The sequence below is a fragment of the Ammospiza caudacuta genome, chromosome 37 (assembly GCF_027887145.1).
Source record: "Ammospiza caudacuta isolate bAmmCau1 chromosome 37, bAmmCau1.pri, whole genome shotgun sequence".
NCBI lineage: Eukaryota > Metazoa > Chordata > Aves > Passeriformes > Passerellidae > Ammospiza > Ammospiza caudacuta.
In genome coordinates, this window is record NC_080629.1 from 810,689 (window position 1) to 833,547 (window position 22,859).

Sequence of the window (22,859 nt, forward strand, 5' to 3'; positions counted from 1 at the left end):
ACCTGGCCACCACGGAGGCGACCACAGAGGGTCGGGAGGGGACACGGGGACACGGCGGTGGGACGGGGCCATCTCCTCACCCTCCAGGTAGTTCCTGGCGATGAACTTGAGCGCCTCGTCCAGCAGGATGACCGGGAAGGAGATCTTGATGACCATCAGCCAGTGGGTCAGCGTCAGCGGCGTCAGCTTGAAGATCATCTGGGGACACCGGGGACACGGCTCGGACCTCCTCGCGGGCCACCAGGGTGACCACGGCGGTCAGCAGAACCCGCCCGCGGTCAGCAGAGTCCACCCGTGGTCACCAAACCCAGTGGTCGCTCAAGGTCAACGGTTGCCATGTTGGTGGACATCAACGTGACGTCCTCGGGGCCATCAACGTGATGACCACCAGTTTGACGGCCACCACCCAACGACCACCAACCCAACGGCCACCACCTTGATGACCCTATGACCACCACCCCAACGTCCCCAAGGCCACCAACCCCAACGGCCACCACCTTGATGACCACCAGCTTGATGGCCACCAACCCCATGACCATCAACCCAACGACCACCAATGACCACCACCCCAAGGTCCCCAAGGCCACCACCTTGATGGCCACCACCCCGATGTCCCCAAGGCCACCACCTTGATGGCCACCACCTTGATGGCCACCACACCAATGTCCCCAAGGCCACCACCTTGATGGCCACCACCCCGATGTCCCCAAGGCCACCACCACCTTGATGGCCACCACCCCAATGACCACCACCCCAATGTCCCCAAGGCCACCACCTTGATGGCCACCACCCCAATGTCCCCAAGGCCACCACCTTGATGGCCACCACCCCGATGTCCCCAAGGCCACCACCCCAATGACCACCACCCCAATGTCCCCAAGGCCACCACCTTGATGGCCACCACCCCAATGTCCCCAAGGCCACCACCACCTTGATGGCCACCACCCGAATGACCACCACCCCGATGTCCCCAAGGCCACCACCTTGATGGCCACCACCTTGATGGCCACCACCCCGATGTCCCCAAGGCCGCCACCACCTTGATGGCCACCACCCCAATGTCCCCAAGGCCACCACCTTGATGGCCACCACCCCAATGACCACCACCCCGATGTCCCCAAGGCCACCACCTTGATGGCCACCACCCCAATGTCCCCAAGGCCACCACCTTGATGGCCACCACCCCGATGACCACCACCCCAATGTCCCCAAGGCCACCACCTTGATGGCCACCACCCCGATGTCCCCAAGGCCACCACCACCTTGATGGCCACCACCCCAATGACCACCACCCCAATGTCCCCAAGGCCACCACCTTGATGGCCACCACCCCGATGTCCCCAAGGCCACCACCTTGATGGCCACCAGCCCAATGTCCCCAAGGCCACCGCCCCCCAGGCCAGCAGCCGCGGTGTCCCCGCGGTGTCCCCTTACGGGCAGGGGGTCGATGTAGAGGATGACGAAGTGCAGGGACATGGAGAGGCAGATGGAGCCCATCAGCCAGATGTTCACCCACGGCGGCATCCGCGCCAGCGACTGGTTCTCCGACAGGCTGGGGACATCGAGGTGACATCGAGGTGACCATGAGGACATTGGGGACATCGGGGACATCGGGGACATCGGGGACATTGGGGACATTGGGGACATCGGGGACATTGGGGACATTGGGATGGACAGGAACCATCAGCCAGATGTTCTCCCATGGTGGCATCCGCGCCAGCGACTGGTTCTCCGACAGGCTGGGGACACCGAGGTGACATTGGGGTGACCAGGAGATCACGGGGACATCGGGGACATTGGGGACATTGGGGACATTGGGGACATCGGGGACATCGGGGACATTGGGGACACTGGGGACATTGGGGACATTGGGATGGACAAGAACCATCAGCCAGATGTTCTCCCATGGTGGGATCCGCGCCAGCGACTGGTTCTCCAACAGGCTGGGGACATCGAGGTGACCATGAGGACATCGGGGACATCAGGGACATCAGGGACACTGGGGACATTGGGGACATTGGGATATCAGGGACATTGGGATGGACAGGAACCATCAGCCAGATGTTCTCCCATGGTGGCATCCGCGCCAGCGACTGGTTCTCCGACAGGCTGGGGACACCGAGGTGACATTGGGGTGACCAGGAGATCACGGGGACATTGGGGACATTGGGGACATTGGGGACATCGGGGACATCAGGGACACTGGGGACATCGGGGACATCGGGGACATTGGGATGGACAAGAACCATCAGCCAGATGTTCTCCCATGGTGGGATCTGGGCTGGGGTTCATGGACGGGCTGGGGACATCGAGGTGGCCGTGAGGACATCGGGGACATCGGGGACATTGGGGACATTGGGGACACTGGGGACATTGGGGACATCGGGGATATCGGGGACATTGGGATGGACAGGAACCATCAGCCAGATGTTCTCCCATGGTGGCATCCGCGCCAGCGACTGGTTCTCCGACAGGCTGGGGACACCAAGGTGACCATGAGGACATCGGGGACATCGGGGACATCAGGGACACTGGGGACACTGGGGACATCGGGGACATTGGGATGGACAGGAACCATCAGCCAGATGTTCTCCCATGGTGGGATCTGGGCTGGGGTTCATGGACGGGCTGGGGACATCGAGGTGGCCGTGAGGACATCAGGAGGTCATGGGGACATTGGGGACATTGGGGACATCACCACAATGACCGTGACCGTGATGGCCACGACAACAATGATGACAAGAACGATGACCACGAGCACAACCACAACCATGACCATGACCAAGGTGACCACGACCAAGGTGACCAAGATGTCCTCACCTGTTGAGGGCGTTGCACATCTCCATGGTGACCACCATGACAATAACAATGACCACAACCATGACCATGACCACCATGACCATGATGACCATAACAATGATGACCATGACCATGACAATGACCATGATGACCATGGTGACCATGACCATGGTGTCCTCACCTGTTGAGGGCGTTGCACATCTCCATGGTGACCACCATGACAATAACAATGACCACAACCATGACAATGACCACCATGACCATGATGACCATGTTGACCAAGATGTCCTCACCTGTTGAGGGCGTTGCACATCTCCATGGTGACCACCACGACCATGACAATGACCATGACCACCATGACCATGACAATGACAGTGATGACCATGACCACCATGACCATGACAATGATGACAGTGACAGAGGTGACCATGGTGACCAAGGTGACCATGATGACCATGGTGTCCTCACCTCTTGAGGGAGTTGCACATCTCCACGGTGACCACCATGACCACGACAATGACAATGATGACCATGACCATGATGACCATGACAATGACCATGACCACCATGACCATGACAATGACCATGACAATGATGACAGTGACAGAGATGACCAAGGTGACCATGACCATGGTGACCATGACCAAGGTGACCACGATGACCAAGGTGTCCTCACCTCTTGAGGGAGTTGCACATCTCCATGGTGACCACCATGACCACGACAATGACCATGATGACAGTGACAGAGATGACCAAGGTGACCAAGGTGACCAAGGTGACCATGGTGACCATGACCAAGATGTCCTCACCTGTTGAGGGTGTTGCACATCTCCATGGTGACCACCACGACCATGACAATGACCATGACCACCATGACCACCATGACCATGACAATGATGACAGTGACAGAGATGACCAAGATGACCATGACCAAGGTGACCATGATGACCATGGTGTCCTCACCTCTTGAGGGAGTTGCACATCTCCAAGGTGACCACCATGACCATGACAATGACCATGACCACCATGACCATGACAATGACCATGACAATGACAATGATGACCATGACAATGACCATGACAATGATGACAGTGACAGAGATGACCAAGGTGACCATGACCATGGTGACCACGACCAAGGTGACCACGATGACCAAGGTGTCCTCACCTGTTGAGGGCGTTGCACATCTCGATGGTGACCAGCACCGACAGCGCCATCGTCATCGGCACCGGCGACTCGAAGATGTCGCAGTCCAGGCCCTCGAAGTCCACGTTGTGCTCGGAGCACTGCATGAAGTGCGTCTGGAGAGGACACGGGGACACCTCGGGGTCACCAAACCCACTCAGATCCATGGTGGACATCCATAACCACGTCCACCTCGGGGCCACCAGGCTGGGGACACCTCGAGGACCCCTCGGGGACATCTCAGGGACATCCAGGAAGGGACGTTTGAGAGCTGGGGGACGCCACGAGGAACCTCCGTGGTGGTGGTGGGACCTCCACAATGGACCTGGGGAGGGTCACCTTGGGGTGGGGACACCTTGGGGACATCTCGGGGACATCTTGAGGACATTCAGAGACATTTGGAGACATCTTGGAGACATTTTGGGGACGCCCTGGGGTCACCAGAGCTTGGGGACATCTCAGGGACACCTTGGGGACACCTTGAGGACACCTTGAGAACATCTCAAGGACACCTTGGGGACACCTTGAGGACACCTTGGGGACATCCCAGGGTCACCAGAGCTTGGGGACATCTTGGAGACATCTCGGGGACATCTCGGGGACATTTTGGGGTCACCAGAGATCGTGGACACCTCAGGGACATCTCAAGGACATCTCGGTGACACCTTGGGGACACTTTGGGGACGCCTGGGACTCACCAGCTGGTGGTAGCTGACGTTGGGTCCGTCCTCGGCGAAGAGGAACCACCAGGCGGCCGCGCCCACGGTGGCGGCGCCGACGTAACCTGGGGGGACAACAAAGGGGGGTTGGGGACACCTGGGGACAACCTGGGGACAACCTGGGGACAACCTGGGGACAACCTGGGGGACTCCAAGGGGACAACTTGGGGGTCTCCAGGTGGACTTTTGGGGTTTCCAGGTGGTTTTTTGGGGTTTCCAAGTGGTTTTTTTGTGGTTTCCAGGTGGTTCCATGAGGTTCTCAAGGTGTTCCTCACGAGGTTCCTCAAGGAGCCTTCTCCATGTGGGTCTCAAGGTGGGTTTTATGGAGTTTCCAGGTGGTATTGGGGCATCTCAAGATGGTTTTTTGGAGTTTCCAGGTGGTTCCATGAGGTTCTCAAGGTGTTCCTCATGAGGTTCCTCAAGGAGCCTTCTCCATGCGGGTTTCCAGGTGTTTTTTTTTGAGTCCCAAGGTGTTTTTTTGGAATCTCAGGGTGGTTTTCGGGTTCTCCAAGTGGTATTTTCAGGTTTCCAGGTGTTTTTTTTGGATTCTCCAGAGGGTTTTTTTGGAGTTTCCAGGTGGTTCCTCAAGGAACCTCCTCCGTGGAAGTCTCAAGGTGATTCTTATGGGGTTTCCAGGTGGTGTTTTGGGTTCTCCAAGTGGTTCTTTGGCATCTCAAGGTGGTTTTTTGGAGCTTCCAGGTGGTTCTATGAGGTTCTCAAGGCGTTCCTCATGAGGTTCCTCAAGGAACCTTCTCCATGTGGATCTCCAAGCACCTTTTATGGAGTTTCCAGGTGGTTTTTTGGAATCTCGGGGTGGTATTTTCGGGTTTCCAGGTGGTTTTTTTTGGATTCTCCAGAGGGTTTTTTTGGAGTTCCCGGGTGGTTCCTCAAGGAGCCTCCTCCACGGAAGCCTCAAGGTGGCTTTCGTGGCGTTCCCAGGTGGTGTTTTGGTGTCTCCAGGTCGTTTTCTGAAGTTCCCTCAAGCGACCCTCGCCGACCCCGCCTGCCCCCAGGTGCCCGCCCAGGTGTGACCTCCAGGCGTGACCCACCTCCGATGGCCAGGTAGCGGAAGAAGAGCCAGCCGGAGATGAGCGGCTCCTTGGGGCTGCGCGGGGGCTTGTCCATGATGTCCAGGTCCGGGGGGTTGAAGCCCAGCGCGGTGGCCGGGAGCCCATCGGTGACCAGGTTGACCCAGAGCAGCTGCACCGGGATCAGCGCCTCGGGCAGGCCCAGCGCCGCCGTCAGGAAGATACTGGGAGGGGTTAACGGGGCACTGGTTTGTACTGGGATGGACTGGGAGGGGTTAACGGGGCACTGGTTTGTACTGGGACGGACTGGGAGGGGTTAACGGGGCACTGGTTTGTACTGGGATGGACTGGGAGGGGTTAACGGGGCACTGGTTTGTACTGGGACGGACTGGGAGGGGTTAACGGGGCACTGGTTTGTACTGGGACGGACTGGGAGGGGTTAACGGGGCACTGGTTTGTACTGGGACGGACTGGGAGGGGTTAACGGGGCACTGGTTTGTACTGGGACAGACTGGGACAGACTGGGAGGGGTTAATGGGGGTGGGATGGGACTGGGACAAACTGGGTTATACTGGGAGGGGCTAAAGGGGGACTGGGATGGACTGGGATGGGACTGGTTTGTACTGGGACAGACTGGGAGGGGTTAACGGGGCACTGGTTTGTACTGGGATGGACCGGGAGGGGTTAACGGGGCACTGGTTTGTACTGGGATGGACCAGGAGGGGACTGGGAGGGGTTAAAACGGGACTGGTTTGTACTGGGACAAACTGGGAGGGACTGGGAGGGGTTATTGGGACTGGGGTGGACTGGGATGGGACTGGCGGGGGTTAATGGGGCACTGGTTTGTACTGGGACAGACTGGGAGGGGTTAAAACGGGACTGGGATGAGACTGGGAGGGGTTAACGGGGCACTGGTTTGTACTGGGACAAACTGGGAGGGACTGGGAGGGGTTAAAATGGGACTGGGGTGGGACTGGGATGGACTGGGACAAACTGGGAGGGACTGGGAAGGGTCAATGGCACTGGTTTGTACTGGGACATACTGGGATGGACTGGGAGGGGTTAATGGGGACTGGGATGGACTGGGACAAACTGGGAGGGACTGGGAGGGGTTAAAATGGGACTGGGGTGGACTGGGATGGACTGGGACATACTGGGAGGGGACTGGGAGGGGTTAATGGGACTGGGATGGGACTGGGATGGGACTGGTTTGTACTGGGACAGACTGGGTTATACTGGGAGGGGTTAAAATGGGACTGGGATGGACTGGGATGGACTGGGATGGACTGGGAGGGGCTAAAGGGGGACTGGGATGGGACTGGGAGGGGTCAATGGCACTGGTTTGTACTGGGACAGACTGGGATGGACTGGGAGGGGTTAAAGGGGGACTGGGAGGGACTGGGGTGGGACTGGTTTGTACTGGGACAGACTGGGAGGGACTGGGAGGGGTTAAAATGGGACTGGTTTGTACTGGGACAAACTGGGTTATACTGGGAGGGGTCAATGGCACTGGTTTGTACTGGGATGGACTGGGAGGGACTGGGAGGGGTTAAAATGGGACTGGGATGGGACTGGGATGGGACTGGGATGGGACTGGTTTGGACTGGGACAAACTGGGTTATACTGGGAGGGGTTAAAGGGGGACTGGGATGGACTGGGACAAACTGGGAGGGACTGGGAGGGGTCTGGCGGGGGTTAATGGCACTGGTTTGTACTGGGACAAACTGGGACAGACTGGGATGGACTGGGAGGGGTTAAAACGGGACTGGGGTGGACTGGGATGGACCAGCACAAACTGGGATGAACTGGGACGGAACTGGGATGGACTGGAGTGGACTGGGAGGGACCAGGATAAACTGGGAGGGACTGGGACAAACTGGGACGGACTGGGATGGACTGGGATGGACTGGGACAAACTGGGACAAACTGGGATGGACTGGGACGGACTGGGAGGGACTGGGATGGACTGGGAGGGACCAGGATGGACCAGGATGGAGCAGAACAAACTGGGACGGAACTGGGACGGAACTGGGACGGAACTGGGATGGACCAGGACAAACTGGGAGGGGATTGGGACAAAACTGGTCCAAACTGGTCCAAACTGGGCCAAACTGCTCCAAACCGGGCTCAAACCCCCTCAGAGCCTCCAACATCTCCGAGCTCTGCTCCAAACTGGCCGGGACCTCTCCAAACTGGGTCCGAACCGGTCCAAACTGGTCCAAACTGGTCCAAACTGGTCCAAAGCGGTCCCAAGCGGTCCGCGCTGGGCGCTCACCAGACGACCTCGCCCACGTTGGAGGAGATGAGGTAGCGGATGAACTGCTTCATGTTGTTGTAGATGGCCCTGCCCTCCTCCACCGCCGCCACGATGGTGGAGAAGTTGTCGTCGGCCAGGACCATCTCCGAGGCCGTCTTGGCCACGGCCGTGCCCGAGCCCATGGCGATGCCGATCTCGGCCTTCTTCAGCGCCGGCGCGTCGTTCACGCCATCGCCGGTCTGCGGGGGTGGACAGGAGGCGGTGGGTGACAGGTGGGGTGGGGTTGGGCGGGTGCTGGGACTCCATAACTGCGTCAAAAGTCGGTGGTGTAACCCCAAAGCTGCGTCAAAAGCTGGTGGGACTCCATAACTACGTCAAAAGTTCGTGGTGGGACTCCATAACTACGTCAAAAGTTGGTGTCAGAACCTCAAAACTATGCCAAGAGTTGGTGGGACTCCATAACTACGTCAAAAGTTGGTGTTAGAACCTCAAAACCACGTCAAGAGTTGGTGGGACTCCATAACTACGTCAAAAGTTCATGGTGGGACTCCATAACTACGTCAAAAGTTGGTGGTGGAACCCCAAAGCTGCGTCAAAAGCTGGTGGGACTCCATAACTACGTCAAAAGTTCGTGGTGGGACTCCGTAACTACGTCAAGAGTTGGTGGGACTCCATAACTACGTCAAAAGTTGGTGGTGGAACCCCAAAACTACGTCAAAAGTTGGTGTTAGAAACTCAAAACTATGCCAAGAGTTGGTGGGACTCCATAACTACGTCAAAAGTTGGTGTTGGAACCTCAGAACTATGTCAAGAGTTGGTGGGACTCCATAACTACGTCAAAAGTTCATGGTGGGACACCAAAACTACGTCAAGAGTTGGTGAAACTCCATAACTACGTCAAAAGTTGGTGGTTGCGGCCCAAATTGCGTGAAGTTGGTGATGGGACTCCATAACTACATCAAAAGTTGGTGGTGTAACCTCAAAAGTAGGTGGAATTGGTGGTGGGACTCCATGACTACGTCAAAAGTTGTTGCTGGAAGCTGCTTCAATCAACCTCAGTTGACCACCAAACACTCACAAACCCATGGTGGGCCTCCATAACCACCTCGAAACCCCCTCGAACCCCTTCAAACCCCCATGAAAGCCCCTCAGATCCATGGTGGACCTCCATAACCACGTCCACCAAGGACATTTTGACCTCAAACCCCCTCAGATCCATGCTAGACCTCCATAATGACCTCAAAAGCCGCTCAAACCCACTCAAATCCCTATGAAACCCCCTCAGATCTATGGTGGACATCCATAACCGCGTCCATCAAGAACTTCTGGTCTCAAACCCCTGGCAGATCTCCATAACCACCTCAAAACCCACTCAAACCATCTCAAACCCCTGGTAGACCTCCATAACCACGTCCGCCAAGAAGGTTTTGACGCCCAACCCACTCAGAGCCATGGTGGACCTCCATAACCACGTCCATCAAGAACTTTTGATCTCAAACCCATGGTAGACCTCCATAACCACCTCAAAACCCACTCAAACCATCTCAAACCCCTGGTAGACCTCCATAACCACCTCCAAACCCCTCCAAACCATGGTGGACCTCCATAACCACGTCCATCAAGAACTTTTGATCTCAAACCCATGGTAGACCTCCATAACCACCTCCAAACTCCCTCGAACCCCAATTAAACCCCCATGAAACCCCCTCAGACCCATGGTGGACCTCCATAACCACGTCCATCAAGAACTTTTGATCTCAAACCTATGGTAGACCTCCATAACCACCTCCAAACCCCCTCGAACCCCCTTCAAACCCCCACGGAACCCCTCAGACCCATGGTGGACCTCCATAACCATATCCATCAAGAACTTTTGATCTCAAACCTATGGTAGACCTCCATAACCACCTCAAAACCCACTCAAACCATCTCAAACCCCTGGTAGACCTCCATAACCACCTCCAAACCCCCTCGAACCCCCTTCAAACCCCTTCAAACCCCCTCAGATCCATGGTGGACCTCCATAACCACCTCCAAACCCCCTCGAACCCCCTTCAAACCCCCTCAGACCCATGGTGGACCTCCATAACCACGTCCACCTCCGCTTTCCCCCCTCACCATGGCGGTGATCTCGTCGAAGGACTGCAGGAACTCCACGATCTTGGACTTGTGGGTGGGCTCGACGCGGGCGAAGCAGCAGGCGCGCCGGCACGCCTCGCGCTGCTCGGACAGCGGCAGGTCGTCGAACTCGCGGCCGGTGTAGGCGCGGCCGGAGACCTCCTCGTCCTCGGAGAAGATGCCGATGCGGCGGCAGATGGCGATGGCCGTGCCCTTGTTGTCCCCGGTGATCATGATGACGCGGATGCCGGCGTCGCGGCACAGCCGGATGGAGCCCATGACCTCCTTGCGCGGCGGGTCCAGCATGCCCACGCAGCCCACGAAGGTCAGGTCCGTCTGGTGGGGACGGTGGGGGTGGTGGGACGGTCAGGAGATGGCGGTGTGGAGGTGGTGGGTGGAGAAGGAGCGATCGGAAATGGGGTTTGGAGGTGGTGGGACCACCAGAAATGGGGTTTGGAGGTGGTGGGACCACCAGAAATGGGGTTTGGAGGTGGTGGGTGGAGAAGGAGCGACCAGAAATGGGGTTTGGAGGACAGGGAAACTTCAAAAATGGGGTTTGGAGGTGGTGGGTGGAGAAGGAACGACCAGAAATGGGGTTTGGAGGTGGTGGGAGCACCAGAAATGGGGTTTGGAGGAGAGGGAAACTTCAAAAATGGAGTTTTGGAGGTGGTGGGACCACCAGAAATGGGGTTTGGAGGTGGTGGGTGGAGAAGGAACGACCGGAAATGGGGTTTGGAGGAGAAGGAAACTTCAAAAATGGGGTTTGGAGGTGGTGGGACCACCAAAAATCGGGTTTGGAGGTGGTGGGACCACCAAACAATGGGGTTTGGAGGTGGTGGGACCACCAAAAAATGGGGTTTGGAGGAGAAGGAAACTTCAAAAATGGGGTTTGGAGGTGGTGGGTGGAGAAGGAACAACCAAAAATGGGGTTTGGAGGAGAGGGAAACTTCAAAAATGGGGTTTGGAGGTGGTGGGACCACCAGAAATGGGGTTTGGAGGTGGTGGGTGGAGAAGGAACGACCAGAAATGGGGTTTGGAGGTGGTGGGTGGAGAAGGAACGATCGGAAATGGGGTTTGGAGGTGGTGGGACCATCAAAAATGGAGTTTGGAGGACCAGGGATCTCCAACAATGGAGTTCTGGAGGTCGTGGTAGAGCAGGAACCCCTCTCCAAGACCCCAAAAGTCCCATAATGAGGTCCCACCACCCAAACCAAGGTCCCACCACCCAAACCAAGGTCCCACCACCCAAAACGATGTCCCACCACCCAAATCGAGGTCCCACCACCCATAACGATGTCCCACCACCCAAACCAAGATCCCACCATCCAAATTGAGGTCCCACCACCCAAACCAAGGTCCCACCACCCATAACAATGTCCCACCACCCAAACCGAGGTCCCACCACCCAAACCAATGTCCCACCACCCAAAACGATGTCCCACCACCCAAAATGAGGTCCCACCACCCAAAATGAGGTCCCACCACCCATAACGATGTCCCACCACTCAAACCAAGGTCCCACCACTCAAACCAAGGTCCCACCACCCAAACCAAGGTCCCACCACCCAAAATGAGGTCCCACCACCCAAACCGAGGTCCCACCACCCAAACCAAGATCCCACCATCCAAATTGAGGTCCCACCACCCAAACCGAGGTCCCACCACCCAGAAGACCCCTGGGGAGCACCGACCTCGTACTCGGCGAACTTGGAGGAGTCCTCGAGGGCCATCTCCTCCCTCTTGGGCGGGGTGTCGCGGGTGGCCAGGGCCAGGCAGCGCAGGGTGTCCCTGCCCGTGCCCCACTCCTTGATCACCGCCTGGATCTTCTCCTTCACCGCCGGCGTCAGAGGAACCCGCGCGGTGCCCACGCGCACGTAGTTACAGCGGTCGATGACGCCCTCGGGGGCACCCTGGCGGTGGTGGGACCAAGGGGGGAGAAGGTTGGAGAAGGTTTGGAGAAGGTTTGGGGTGGTGGGACCAAGGGGGGAGAAGGTTGGAGAAGGTTTGGAGAAGGTTTGGAGAAGGTTTGGGGTGGTGGGACCAAGGTTTGAGAAGGTTTTGAGAAGGTTTTCAGAAGGTTTGGGGTGGTGGGACACAGTTTTGAGAAGGTTTGGAGAAGGTTTGTGGTGGTGGGACACAGTTTTGAGAAGGTTTGGAGAAGGTTTGGAGAAGGTTTGGAGAAGGTTTGGGGTGGTGGGACACAGTTTTGAGAAGGTTTGAGAAGGTTTGGAGAAGGTTTGGAGAAGGTTTGGAGAAGGTTTGGAGAAGGTTTGTGGTGGTGGGACACAGTTTTGAGAAGGTTGGAGAAGGTTTGGAGAAGGTTGGAGAAGGTTTGGGGTGGTGGGACCAAGGTTTGAGAAGGTTTGGAGAAGGTTGGAGAAGGTTTGGGGTGGTGGGACACAGTTCTGAGAAGGTTGGAGAAGGTTTTGAGAAGGTTTGGGGTGGTGGGACCAAGGTTTGAGAAGGTTTGGAGAAGGTTGGAGAAGGTTTGGGGTGGTGGGACACAGTTCTGAGAAGGTTGGAGAAGGTTTTGAGAAGGTTTGGGGTGGTGGGACCAAGGTTTGAGAAGGTTTGGAGAAGGTTGGAGAAGGTTTGGGGTGGTGGGACACAGTTCTGAGAAGGTTGGAGAAGGTTTTGAGAAGGTTTGGGGTGGTGGGACCAAGGTTTGAGAAGGTTTTGAGAAGGTTGGAGAAGGTTTGGGGTGGTGGGACGAGGTCCTGGCCTGGTGGGACCAGGTCTGGAGAAGGTCCCGGCCTGGTGGGACCCAGGTTTGAGAAGGTTGGAGAAGGTCCCGGCCTGGTGGGACCCACCTTGACGAACATCTTGTTGCCCACGGCGGCGCGCGAGGCCTTGGCCGGCGAGCAGAAGACCGACATGGACTTCCTGTCCCTGGAGAACTCCAGCGTGAACTCCTTCTTCATCAGCTGCTTGATCACCTGCACGCGGGACAGGAGGTGACACAGGGCGGTGGCACCGGGCTGGAGAAGGTCTGAAGGTGGCAGCACCCGGGTTGGAGAAGGTTTGGGGTGGTGGGACCGAGGTTTGAGAAGGTTTGGGGTGGTGGGACCGGGGTTTGAGAAGGTTCCTCAGGTGGGAACCGAGGTTTGAGAAGGTTTGGGGTGGAACTGAGGTTTGAGAAGGTTTGGGGTGGTGGGATGGAGGTTTGAGAAGGTTCCTCAGGTGGAACCGAGGTCTGAGAAGGTTTGGGGTGGTGGGACCGAGGTTTGAGAAGGTTCCTCAGGTGGAACCGAGGTTTGAGAAGGTTTGAGAAGGTTTGGGGTGGTGGGATGGAGGTTTGAGAAGGTTCCTCAGGTGGGAACCGAGGTTTGAGAAGGTTCCTCAGGTGGAACCGAGGTTTGAGAAGGTTCCTCGGGTGGAACCGAGGTTTGAGAAGGTTTGAGAAGGTTTGGGGTGGTGGGACAGAGGTTTGAGAAGGTTCCTCAGGTGGGAACCGAGGTTTGAGAAGGTTTGGGGTGGTGGGACGGAGGTTTGAGAAGGTTCCTCAGGTGGAACCGAGGTCTGAGAAGGTTCCTCGGGTGGTTCTCCAGGTGTTGGGCCAGGTGGGCCAGGTCACTCACGGCGTTGCAGGCGTTGGCCCTCTCCACCTTGCTGAGGTTCCTCACGTCCGTGTTGAACACGTTCATCTTCTCCACCAGGCAGGTCAGCGCCGTCTCGGTGGCCTCGCCCACCTTCTCATAGACACCCTTGGCCTGGGGACACCAGGAGAGGACAACGGGGACTGTGAGGTCCTGGTGGCCTCGCCCACCTTCTCAGGGACACCCTTGGCCTGGGGACACCAGGAGATGCCCCAGGTGGGACAGGTGGGACAGGAGATGCCCCAGGTGGGAGTGGTGGCACAGGAGATGCCCCAGATGCCCCAGGTGGGACAGGTGGGGATGGGGACACCAGGAGATGTCCCAGGTGGGACAGGAGAAGACCCAGGTGGGACAGGTGGGGTGGGAACACCAGGAGATGACCCAGATGCCCCAGGTGGGACAGGTGGGACAGGAGAGGCCCCAGGTGGGGACACCAGGAGATGATCCAGGTGGGACAGGTGGGACAGGAGATGCCCCAGGTGGACAGGTGGGATGGGAACACCAGGAGATGCCCCAGATGCCCCAGGTGGAGCGGTGGCCCAGGAGAAGACCCAGGTGGAGCGGTGGGACAGGAGGTGCCCCAGGTGGGACAGGTGGGTTGGGGACACCAGGAGATGCCCCAGGTGGGAACACCAGGAGATGCCCCAGATGCCCCAGGTGGGACAGGTGGGACCACCAGGAGATGCCCCAGGTGGGACAGGTGGGACAGGAGATGCCCCAGGTGGGACAGGTGGGGTGGGGACACCAGGAGATGCCCCAGATGCCCCAGGTGGGAGCGGTGGGACAGGTGGGACAGGAGATGTCCCAGGTGGGACAGGAGATGACCCAGATGTCCCAGGTGGGAACACCAGGAGATGCCCCAGGTGGGACAGGTGGGGTGGGGACACCAGGAGATGCCCCAGGTGGGACAGGTGGGGTGGGGACACCAGGAGATGCCCCAGGTGGGACAGGTGGGGTGGGGACACCAGGAGATGCCCCAGGTGGGAGTGGTGGCACAGGAGAAGACCCAGGTGGGACAGGAGATGCCCCAGATGCCCCAGGTGGGGTGGGGACAACAGGAGATGCCCCAGGTGGGAGCGGTGGGACAGGTGGGACAGGAGATGCCCCAGGTGGGACAGGTGGGGTGGGGACACCAGGAGATGCCCCAGATGCCCCAGGTGGGACAGGTGGGACAGGAGATGTCCCAGGTGGGACAGGAGATGCCCCAGATGTCCCAGGTGGGAACCCCAGGAGATGCCCCAGGTGGGAGCGGTGGGACAGGAGGTGCCCCAGGTGGGACAGGTGGGATGGGAACACCAGGAGAAGCCCCAGGTGGAGCGGTGGCCGGGAGGCCAGCAGAGGACACTGCGGGGTCACCTCGTTGTAGTCCAGCGAGGAGTCGTTGCAGAGGGCGCAGATGGTGGCCAACTCCACCAGACCATCGAACTGACCGGCCTTGACCGGGCGCTCCTGCTTCAGCCTGGGGACACACGGACACCACGGTCACCATGGAGGGACACCATGGATGGACAGCGTGGAGAACATGGAGAACATGGAGAACATGGACAGCGTGGAGAACATGGAGAACATGGAGAACATGGACACCATGGACAGCATGGACAGCATGGGGGGACACCACGGTCACCACCGAGGGACAGCGTGGAGAACATGGAGAACATGGAGAACATGGACACCATGGACACCATGGATGGACAGCATGGACAGCGTGGAGAACATGGACACCATGGACACCATGGACACCATGGACACCATGGACACCATGGAGGGACACCATGGAGGGACACCACCAGCTCCACCAGACCATCGAACTGACCGGCCTTGACCGGGCGCTCCTGCTTCAGCCTGGGGACACACGGACACCACGGTCACCATGGAGGGACACCATGGATGGACAGCGTGGAGAACATGGAGAACATGGAGAACATGGACACCATGGACACCATGGATGGACAGCGTGGACAGCGTGGACAGCATGGAGGGACACCATGGACACCATGGACACTATGGACAGCATGGACAGCATGGACACCATGGACACCATGGATGGACACCATGGATGGTCACCATGGATGGACATCATGGACACCATGGACAGCATGGATGGACACCATGGATGGACATCGTGGACAGCATGGATGGACACCATGGAGAGCATGGATGGACACCATGGACACCATGGATGGACACCATGGAGGGACAGCATGGACACCATGGACACCATGGACAGCATGGAGGGACACCATGGATGGACATCGTGGACACCATGGACAGCATGGACACCAGGGGACATCAGGGACATGGAGGACGTTGGGGCCAAGGAGAACATTGAGGAACAGGAGAACGTGGAGGAACATCCAGGTCATGGAGAACATCGGGCTCAAGATGGACATGGGGACACCAGAGGTCAAGGTGGACACCAGGACATCGGGGGACATCAGGGACATGGAGGACGTTGGGGCCAAGGAGAACATTGAGGGACAGGAGAACATGGAGGACCATCAAGGTCACGGAGAACATCGGGCTCAAGATGGACATGGGGACACCAGGAGACATTGGCGACCCCAAGGTGACATTTGAGGACCTTCAGGCGGGATTTGAGGACATTTAAGGACCTTCTGAGCACATCTGAGGAGCTTTTGGAGCTCTGGAGCTCCTGGGATGGCTTTGAGGACCTCAAGGTGACATTTGAGGACCTTCAGGTGACATTTGAGGACCTCCAGGTGGGATTTGAGGACATTTGAGGAGGTTTTGAGGACACCTGAGAAGGTTTTGAGGGCATCTGAGGAGATCCTGGAGCTCTGGAGCTCCTGGGGTGGCTTTGAGGACCTCAAGGTGACATTCGAGGACCTCAAGGTGACATTTGAGGACCTCCAGGTGGGATTTGAGGACATTTAAGGACCTTCTGAGCACATCTGAGGAGGTTTTGGAGCTCTGGAGCTCCTGGGGTGACTTTGAGGACCTCAAGGTGACATTCGAGGACCTCAAGGTGACATTTGAGGACCTCCAGGTGGGATTTGAGGACATTTGAGGAGGTTTTGAGGACACCTGAGAAGGTTTTGAGGGCATCTAAGAAGGTTTTGAGGGCATCTGAGGAGATCCTGGAGCTCTGGAGCTCCAGGGGTGGCTTTGAGGACCTCCAGGTGACCCCTGGGGACGTTTGTGGACACTTGGGGACCTCGGTGGACTCACACTTCTCCCTCGGGCGCGTAGGTGGAGCCGGTGATGGAGAACTCGCTCAGGGAGCAGACGTCGCCCTCCACCTTGTCCATGATGAACATCTGGGGACAAACGGGGACACCACAGGTTCCTCGGGGGTTCCTCCAGGAGTTTTGGCTTCTCCTGGAGGAGTTTTGGGGTTCCTCAGGAGAAATTTTGGGGTCTCCATGGAAACTTTGAGGTTCTCCAGAAGAACTTTTGGGTTCTCCATGGAATTTTTGAGGTTCTCCAGGAGAACTTTGAGGTTTCTGGAGGAATTTTGGGTTCTCCAGAAGAACTTTTGAGGTTTCCGTGGAATTTTTGAGGTTCCTGGAGGAATTTTGGGTTCCTCAGGAGAAATTTTGGGGTCTCCATGGAAACTTTGAGGTTCTCCAGAAGAACTTTGAGGTTCTCCAGAAGAACTTTTGGGGTTCCTGGAGGAATTTTTGGTTCTCCGTGGAATTTTTTTGAGGTTCTCCGTGAAAATTCTGGGATCTCGTGGAAATTTTGAGGTTCTCCATGGAACTTTTGAGGTTCTCCAGAAGAACTTTTGGGTTCTCCATGGAACTTTTGAGGTTCTCCAGAAGAACTTTTGGGTTCTCCATGGAACTTTTGAGGTTCTCCAGAAGAACTTTGGGGTTTTCTGGAGGAATTTTGGGTTCTCCAGAAGAACTTTTGAGGTTTCCATGGAATTTTTGAGGTTCCTGGAGGAATTTTGGGTTCTCCAGAAGAACTTTTGGGTTCTCCATGGGATTTTTGAGGTTTCGTGGAGAACCCAAAGAACTTCTGAGGTTTCCATGGAGTTTTTGAGGTTCCCCAGAAGAACTTTTGAGGTTCTCCAGAAGAACTTCTGGGTTCTCCACGGGATTTCTGGAGCTCCTGGAGCTCCCCGGGTCCCACCTTGCAGACGGACATCTGGTTGGTGGTCAGCGTGCCAGTCTTGTCGGAGCAGATGACCGAGGTGCAGCCCAGGGTCTCCACCGAGGGCAGGCTGCGGACAATCGCGTTCTTCTTGGCCATCCTGCGCGTCCCCAGCGCCAGGCAGGTGGTGATGACGGCGGGGAGACCTGCGGGGACATCTGGGGTCACCGGGGTGGTCCTCAGAGGGTGGCGGTCACCTGGAGACCTCAGGAATGACCACGAATGGTCCATGGATGGCCACAGATGTTCTCCAGAACTCCATAGCTGACCATGAATGGTCCATAAGTGACCACGGATGGTCCATCAATGACCACGAACCTTCTCTAGAACTCCATCAATGACCATGAATGGTCTCCAGAACTCCATAGATGACCATGAATGGTCTCCAGAACTCCATCAATGACCACGAACGGTCCATAAGTGACCACGGATGGTCCATCAATGACCACGAACCTTCTCCAGAACTCCATAAATGACCATGAATGGTCTCCAGAACTCCATAAATGACCACAAATGGTCCAAAGACCCCATAAATGACCATGACCTTCTCCAGAACCCCACAAATGACCATGAACCTTCTCCAAAACCTCACGAATCATCATAAACGTTCTCCAGAACCCCATAAACCACCAAGAACCTTCTCCAGAACCCCATAAATGACCATGAATGGTCCACAAACCTTCTCCAAAACCCCATAAACGACCAGGAAAGACCTCCAAGACCCCATAACTGACCACAAACCTTCTCCGAGACCCCATAAGTGACCAGGAATGTTCTCCAGAACCCCACAAGTGACCTCAAACCTCCTCCAGAACCCCACAAACCACCACGGATGTTCTCCAGAACCCCACAAATGACCATGAATGTTCTCCAGAACCCCACAAACCACCGCGAATGTTCTCCAGAACCCCACAAATGACCACGAATGTTCTCCAGAACCCCACAAATGACCTCAAACCTCCTCCAGAACTTCACAAACCACCACGAATGTTCTCCAAAACCCCACAAACGACCTCAAACCTCCTCCAGAACTTCACAAATCACCACAAGTGTTCTCCAGAACCCCACAAACCACCGCGAATGTTCTCCAAAACCCCACAAACGACCACGAATGTTCTCCAGAACCCCACAAACGACCTAAAACCTCCTCCAGAACCCCACAAACCACCGCGAATGTTCTCCAGCACCCCACAAACCACCAGGAATGTTCTCCAAGACCCCATAAATCACCATGAATGTTCTCCAGAACCCCACAAGTGACCTCAAACCTCCTCCAGAACCCCACAAACCACCACGGATGTTCTCCAGAACCCCACAAATGACCATGAATGTTCTCCAGAACCCCACAAATGACCTCAAACCTTCTCCAGAACTTCACAAACCACCACGAATGTTCTCCAAAACCCCACAAACGACCTCAAACCTCCTCCAGAACTTCACAAATCACCACAAGTGTTCTCCAGAACCCCACAAACCACCGCGAATGTTCTCCAGAACCCCACAAACGACCACGAATGTTCTCCAGAACCCCACAAATGACCACGAATGTTCTCCAGCACCCCCCAAGCCACCGCGAATGTTCTCCAGAACCCCACAAACGACCTCAAACCTCCTCCAGAACTTCACAAACCACCGCGAATGTTCTCCAGAACCCCACAAACGACCTCAAACCTCCTCCAGAACTTCACAAACCACCGTGAATGTTCTCCAGAACCCCATAAATGACCACGAATGTTCTCCAGAACCCCACAAACGACCTCAAACCTCCTCCAGAACTTCACAAACCACGGCGAATGTCCTCCAGCACCCCCCAAACGACCTCCAGGCCCCCTCCCCGTCCCCCCTTCCCGCGCCGAGACCTTCGGGGATGGCGGCCACGGCCAGGGCGACGGCGATCTTGAAGTAGTAGATGGCGCCGCGGATCCAGGAGCCGCCGTGCACGGGGTCGTTGAAGTGGCCGATGTTGATGGCCCAGACGGCGACGCAGATGAGCGAGATGACCTTGGAGAGCTGCTCGCCGAACTCGTCCAGCTTCTGCTGCAGCGGCGTCTTGTCCTGCTCCGTGGCCGCCATCTCGTCGCGGATCTTGCCGATCTCCGTGTTGACGCCCGTGGCCACCACGATGCCCACGGCCTTGCCCGCCCCGATGTTCGTGCCCTGGCGGGGGCATTAAAAAAACCACAAAAAATTGAGAGGTTTTTACCCCAAAATTTGGGATTTTTAGACCTAAAAACGAGAGATTATACCCCCTAAAATTTGGGATTTTTACACCCAAAAACCAGAGATTATACCCCCTAAAATTTGGGATTTTTACACCCAAAAATGAGAGATTTTACCCCCCAAAATTTGGGATTTTCAGAGGCAAAAATGAGAGGTTTTACCCCCAAAAAAATTGGGATTTTCAGAGGCAAAAATGAGAGGTTTTACCCCAAAAAAATTGGGATTTTCAGAGGCAAAAATGAGAGGTTTTACCCCCAAAAAAATTGGGATTTTCAGAGGCAAAAATGAGAGGTTTTACCCCCAAAAAAATTGGGATTTTCAGAGGCAAAAATGAGAGGTTTTACCCCCAAAAAAATTGGGATTTTCAGAGGGAAAAATGAGAGGTTTTACCCCCAAAAAAATTGGGATTTTCAGAGGGAAAAATGAGAGGTTTTACCCCAAAAAAATTGGGATTTTCAGAGGCAAAAATGAGAGGTTTTACCCAAAAAAAATTGGGATTTTCAGAGGCAAAAATGAGAGGTTTTACCCCCAAAAAAATTGGGATTTTCAGAGGCAAAAATGAGAGGTTTTACCCCCCAAAAAATTGGGATTTTCAGAGGCAAAAATGAGAGGTTTTACCCCCCAAAAAATTGGGATTTTCAGAGGCAAAAATGAGATTTTTGACCCTGACATTTGGGATTTTCAGACCCAAAAATGAGAGATTTTACCCCCCCAAATTTGGGCTTCTTACACCCAAAAATGAGAGATTTTACCCCCCCCAAAATTAGACCCAAAAATGAGAGATTTTACCCAAAAAATTTGGGATTCTTAGACCCAAAAATGAGAGATTTTACCCCCCAAAAATTTGGGATTCTTAGACCCAAAAATGAGATTTTTGACGCTGAAATTTGGGGGTTTTAGACCCAAAAATGAGAGATTTTACCCCCCAAAAATTAGACCAAAAATTGAGAGATTTTACCCCCCAAAATCTGAGATTTTTAGAGGCAAAAATGAGAGATTTTACCCCCCAAGATTTGGGATTTTTACACCCAAAAATGAGAGATTTTACCCCCTGAAATTTGGGATTTACAGACCCAAAAATGAGAGATTTTACCCCAAAATTTGGGCTTCTTACACCCAAAAATGAGAGATTTTACCCCCCAAATTTGGGATTTTTACACCCAAAAATGAGAGATTTTACCCCCCAAAATTAGACCCAAAAATGAGAGGTTTTACCCCCAAAAATTTGGGATTCTTAGACCCAAAAATGAGAGATCTTACCCCAAAAATTTGGGATTCTTAGACCCAAAAATGAGAGGTTTTACCCCCCAAAATTTGGGGTTTTCAGACCCAAAAATGAGAGGTTTTACCCCCCAAAATTTGGGGTTTTCAGACCCAAAAATGAGAGATTTTACCCCCCAAAATTTGGGATTTTCAGACCCAAAAATGGGAGATTTTACCCCCCAAAATTTGAGATATTCAGACTCAAAAATGAGAGATTTTACCCCAAAAATTTGGGCTTTTTTTGACCTAAAAATGAGAGATTTTACCCCCCAAAATTTGGGCTTTTTAGACCCAAAAATGAGAGATTTTACCCCCCAAAATTTGGGCTTTTTAGACCCAAAAATGAGAGATTTTACCCCCCGAAATTTGGGATTTTCAGACCCAAAAATGAGAGTTTTTTGACCCCAAAATCTTGGATTTTTTCCTCGACCAAAATTTGAGGGGCTCTCAGGCCAAAATTTGGGGGTTTAGATCCAAATTTGGGGTTTTTAAGCCTCAAAAAAGAGATTTTAGACCCCAAAATTTGGCCTTTTAGACCCACAATCTGACTTTTTTTTGAATCCAAAATTGACATTTTGCACGCCTCAAAACTGACTTTTTTTTTAAGAGGAAAAATTGAGGGGCTTGACCCCAAAATTTGGGGTTTTTTTTTTTTTTTTTTTCGGCTCAAAACTGAGAAATTTCACCCCAAAATTCGGTGCAAAACACCGAAACTTTGGGGTTTTTAGGGGGCAAGAATGAGCGGTTCGGACCCCAAAAAAAATTGAGGTTTTTAGCCCCAAATTTGGGACGGGGTTTTTTTTGTTTTTGTGGTTTTTTTTCTTTTTTAGGCCAAAATTTGAGGTTTCCAAAGGCCCAAATTCGCCCGCCCCGCCCCAAGCGCGCGCTATGACATCAGCGATGACGTCAGCGATGACGTCAGCGATGACGTCAGCGATGACGTCACTCACCGAGAAGAGCATGTTCTTCTTGTCCTGGTTGACGGCGCGCGGGTCGGGCACCGGATCCGTGTGCTTGATCACCGACACCGACTCCCCTGCACGGACCAGTATAAACCAGTATAAACCAGTCTGGACCGGTATGGACCAGTATAAACCAGTATAAACCAGTATGGACCGGTATGGACCAGTATAAACCAGTATGGACCAGTATAAACCAGTATGGACCAGTATGGACCAGCATAAACCAGTATAAACCAGTATAAACCAGTATAAACCGGTATAAACCAGTATAAACCAGTGTAAACCAGTATAAACCAGTATAAACCAGTGTAAACCGGTATAAACCAGTATAAACCAGTATGGACCAGTATAAACCAGCATAAACCAGTATGGACCAGTATAAACCAGCATAAACCAGTATGGACCAGTATAAACCAGTATAAACCAGTATGGACCAGTATAAACCAGTGTAAACCAGTGTAAACCGGTATAAACCAGTATAAACCAGTGTAAACCGGTATAAACCAGTATAAACCAGTATGGACCAGTATAAACCAGTGTAAACCGGTATAAACCAGCATAAACCAGTATGGACCAGTATAAACCAGTATAAACC

The 22,859-nt window shown here is 54.7% G+C and overlaps 1 protein-coding gene across 1 annotated transcript in view; it reads right to left on the reverse strand.

Annotated features, from left to right (window-relative positions):
* Positions 1 to 22,859, reverse strand: part of ATP2A1 (ATPase sarcoplasmic/endoplasmic reticulum Ca2+ transporting 1) — a 40,827-nt gene that overhangs the window by 3,568 nt on the left and 14,400 nt on the right. Inside the window, exons 7-21 of the mRNA XM_058823068.1 lie at positions 22,253 to 22,338; positions 19,679 to 19,976; positions 17,799 to 17,965; positions 16,893 to 16,981; positions 15,060 to 15,162; positions 13,686 to 13,817; positions 12,918 to 13,043; positions 11,799 to 12,017; positions 10,108 to 10,443; positions 8,008 to 8,228; positions 5,754 to 5,956; positions 4,684 to 4,769; positions 3,968 to 4,101; positions 1,435 to 1,552; positions 81 to 198 (exon numbers count right to left, since the gene is read on the reverse strand). Coding sequence (XP_058679051.1) covers positions 81 to 198; positions 1,435 to 1,552; positions 3,968 to 4,101; positions 4,684 to 4,769; positions 5,754 to 5,956; positions 8,008 to 8,228; positions 10,108 to 10,443; positions 11,799 to 12,017; positions 12,918 to 13,043; positions 13,686 to 13,817; positions 15,060 to 15,162; positions 16,893 to 16,981; positions 17,799 to 17,965; positions 19,679 to 19,976; positions 22,253 to 22,338 — 2,436 coding nt within the window. The remainder of the gene's footprint in view (positions 1 to 80; positions 199 to 1,434; positions 1,553 to 3,967; positions 4,102 to 4,683; positions 4,770 to 5,753; positions 5,957 to 8,007; positions 8,229 to 10,107; positions 10,444 to 11,798; positions 12,018 to 12,917; positions 13,044 to 13,685; positions 13,818 to 15,059; positions 15,163 to 16,892; positions 16,982 to 17,798; positions 17,966 to 19,678; positions 19,977 to 22,252; positions 22,339 to 22,859) is intronic.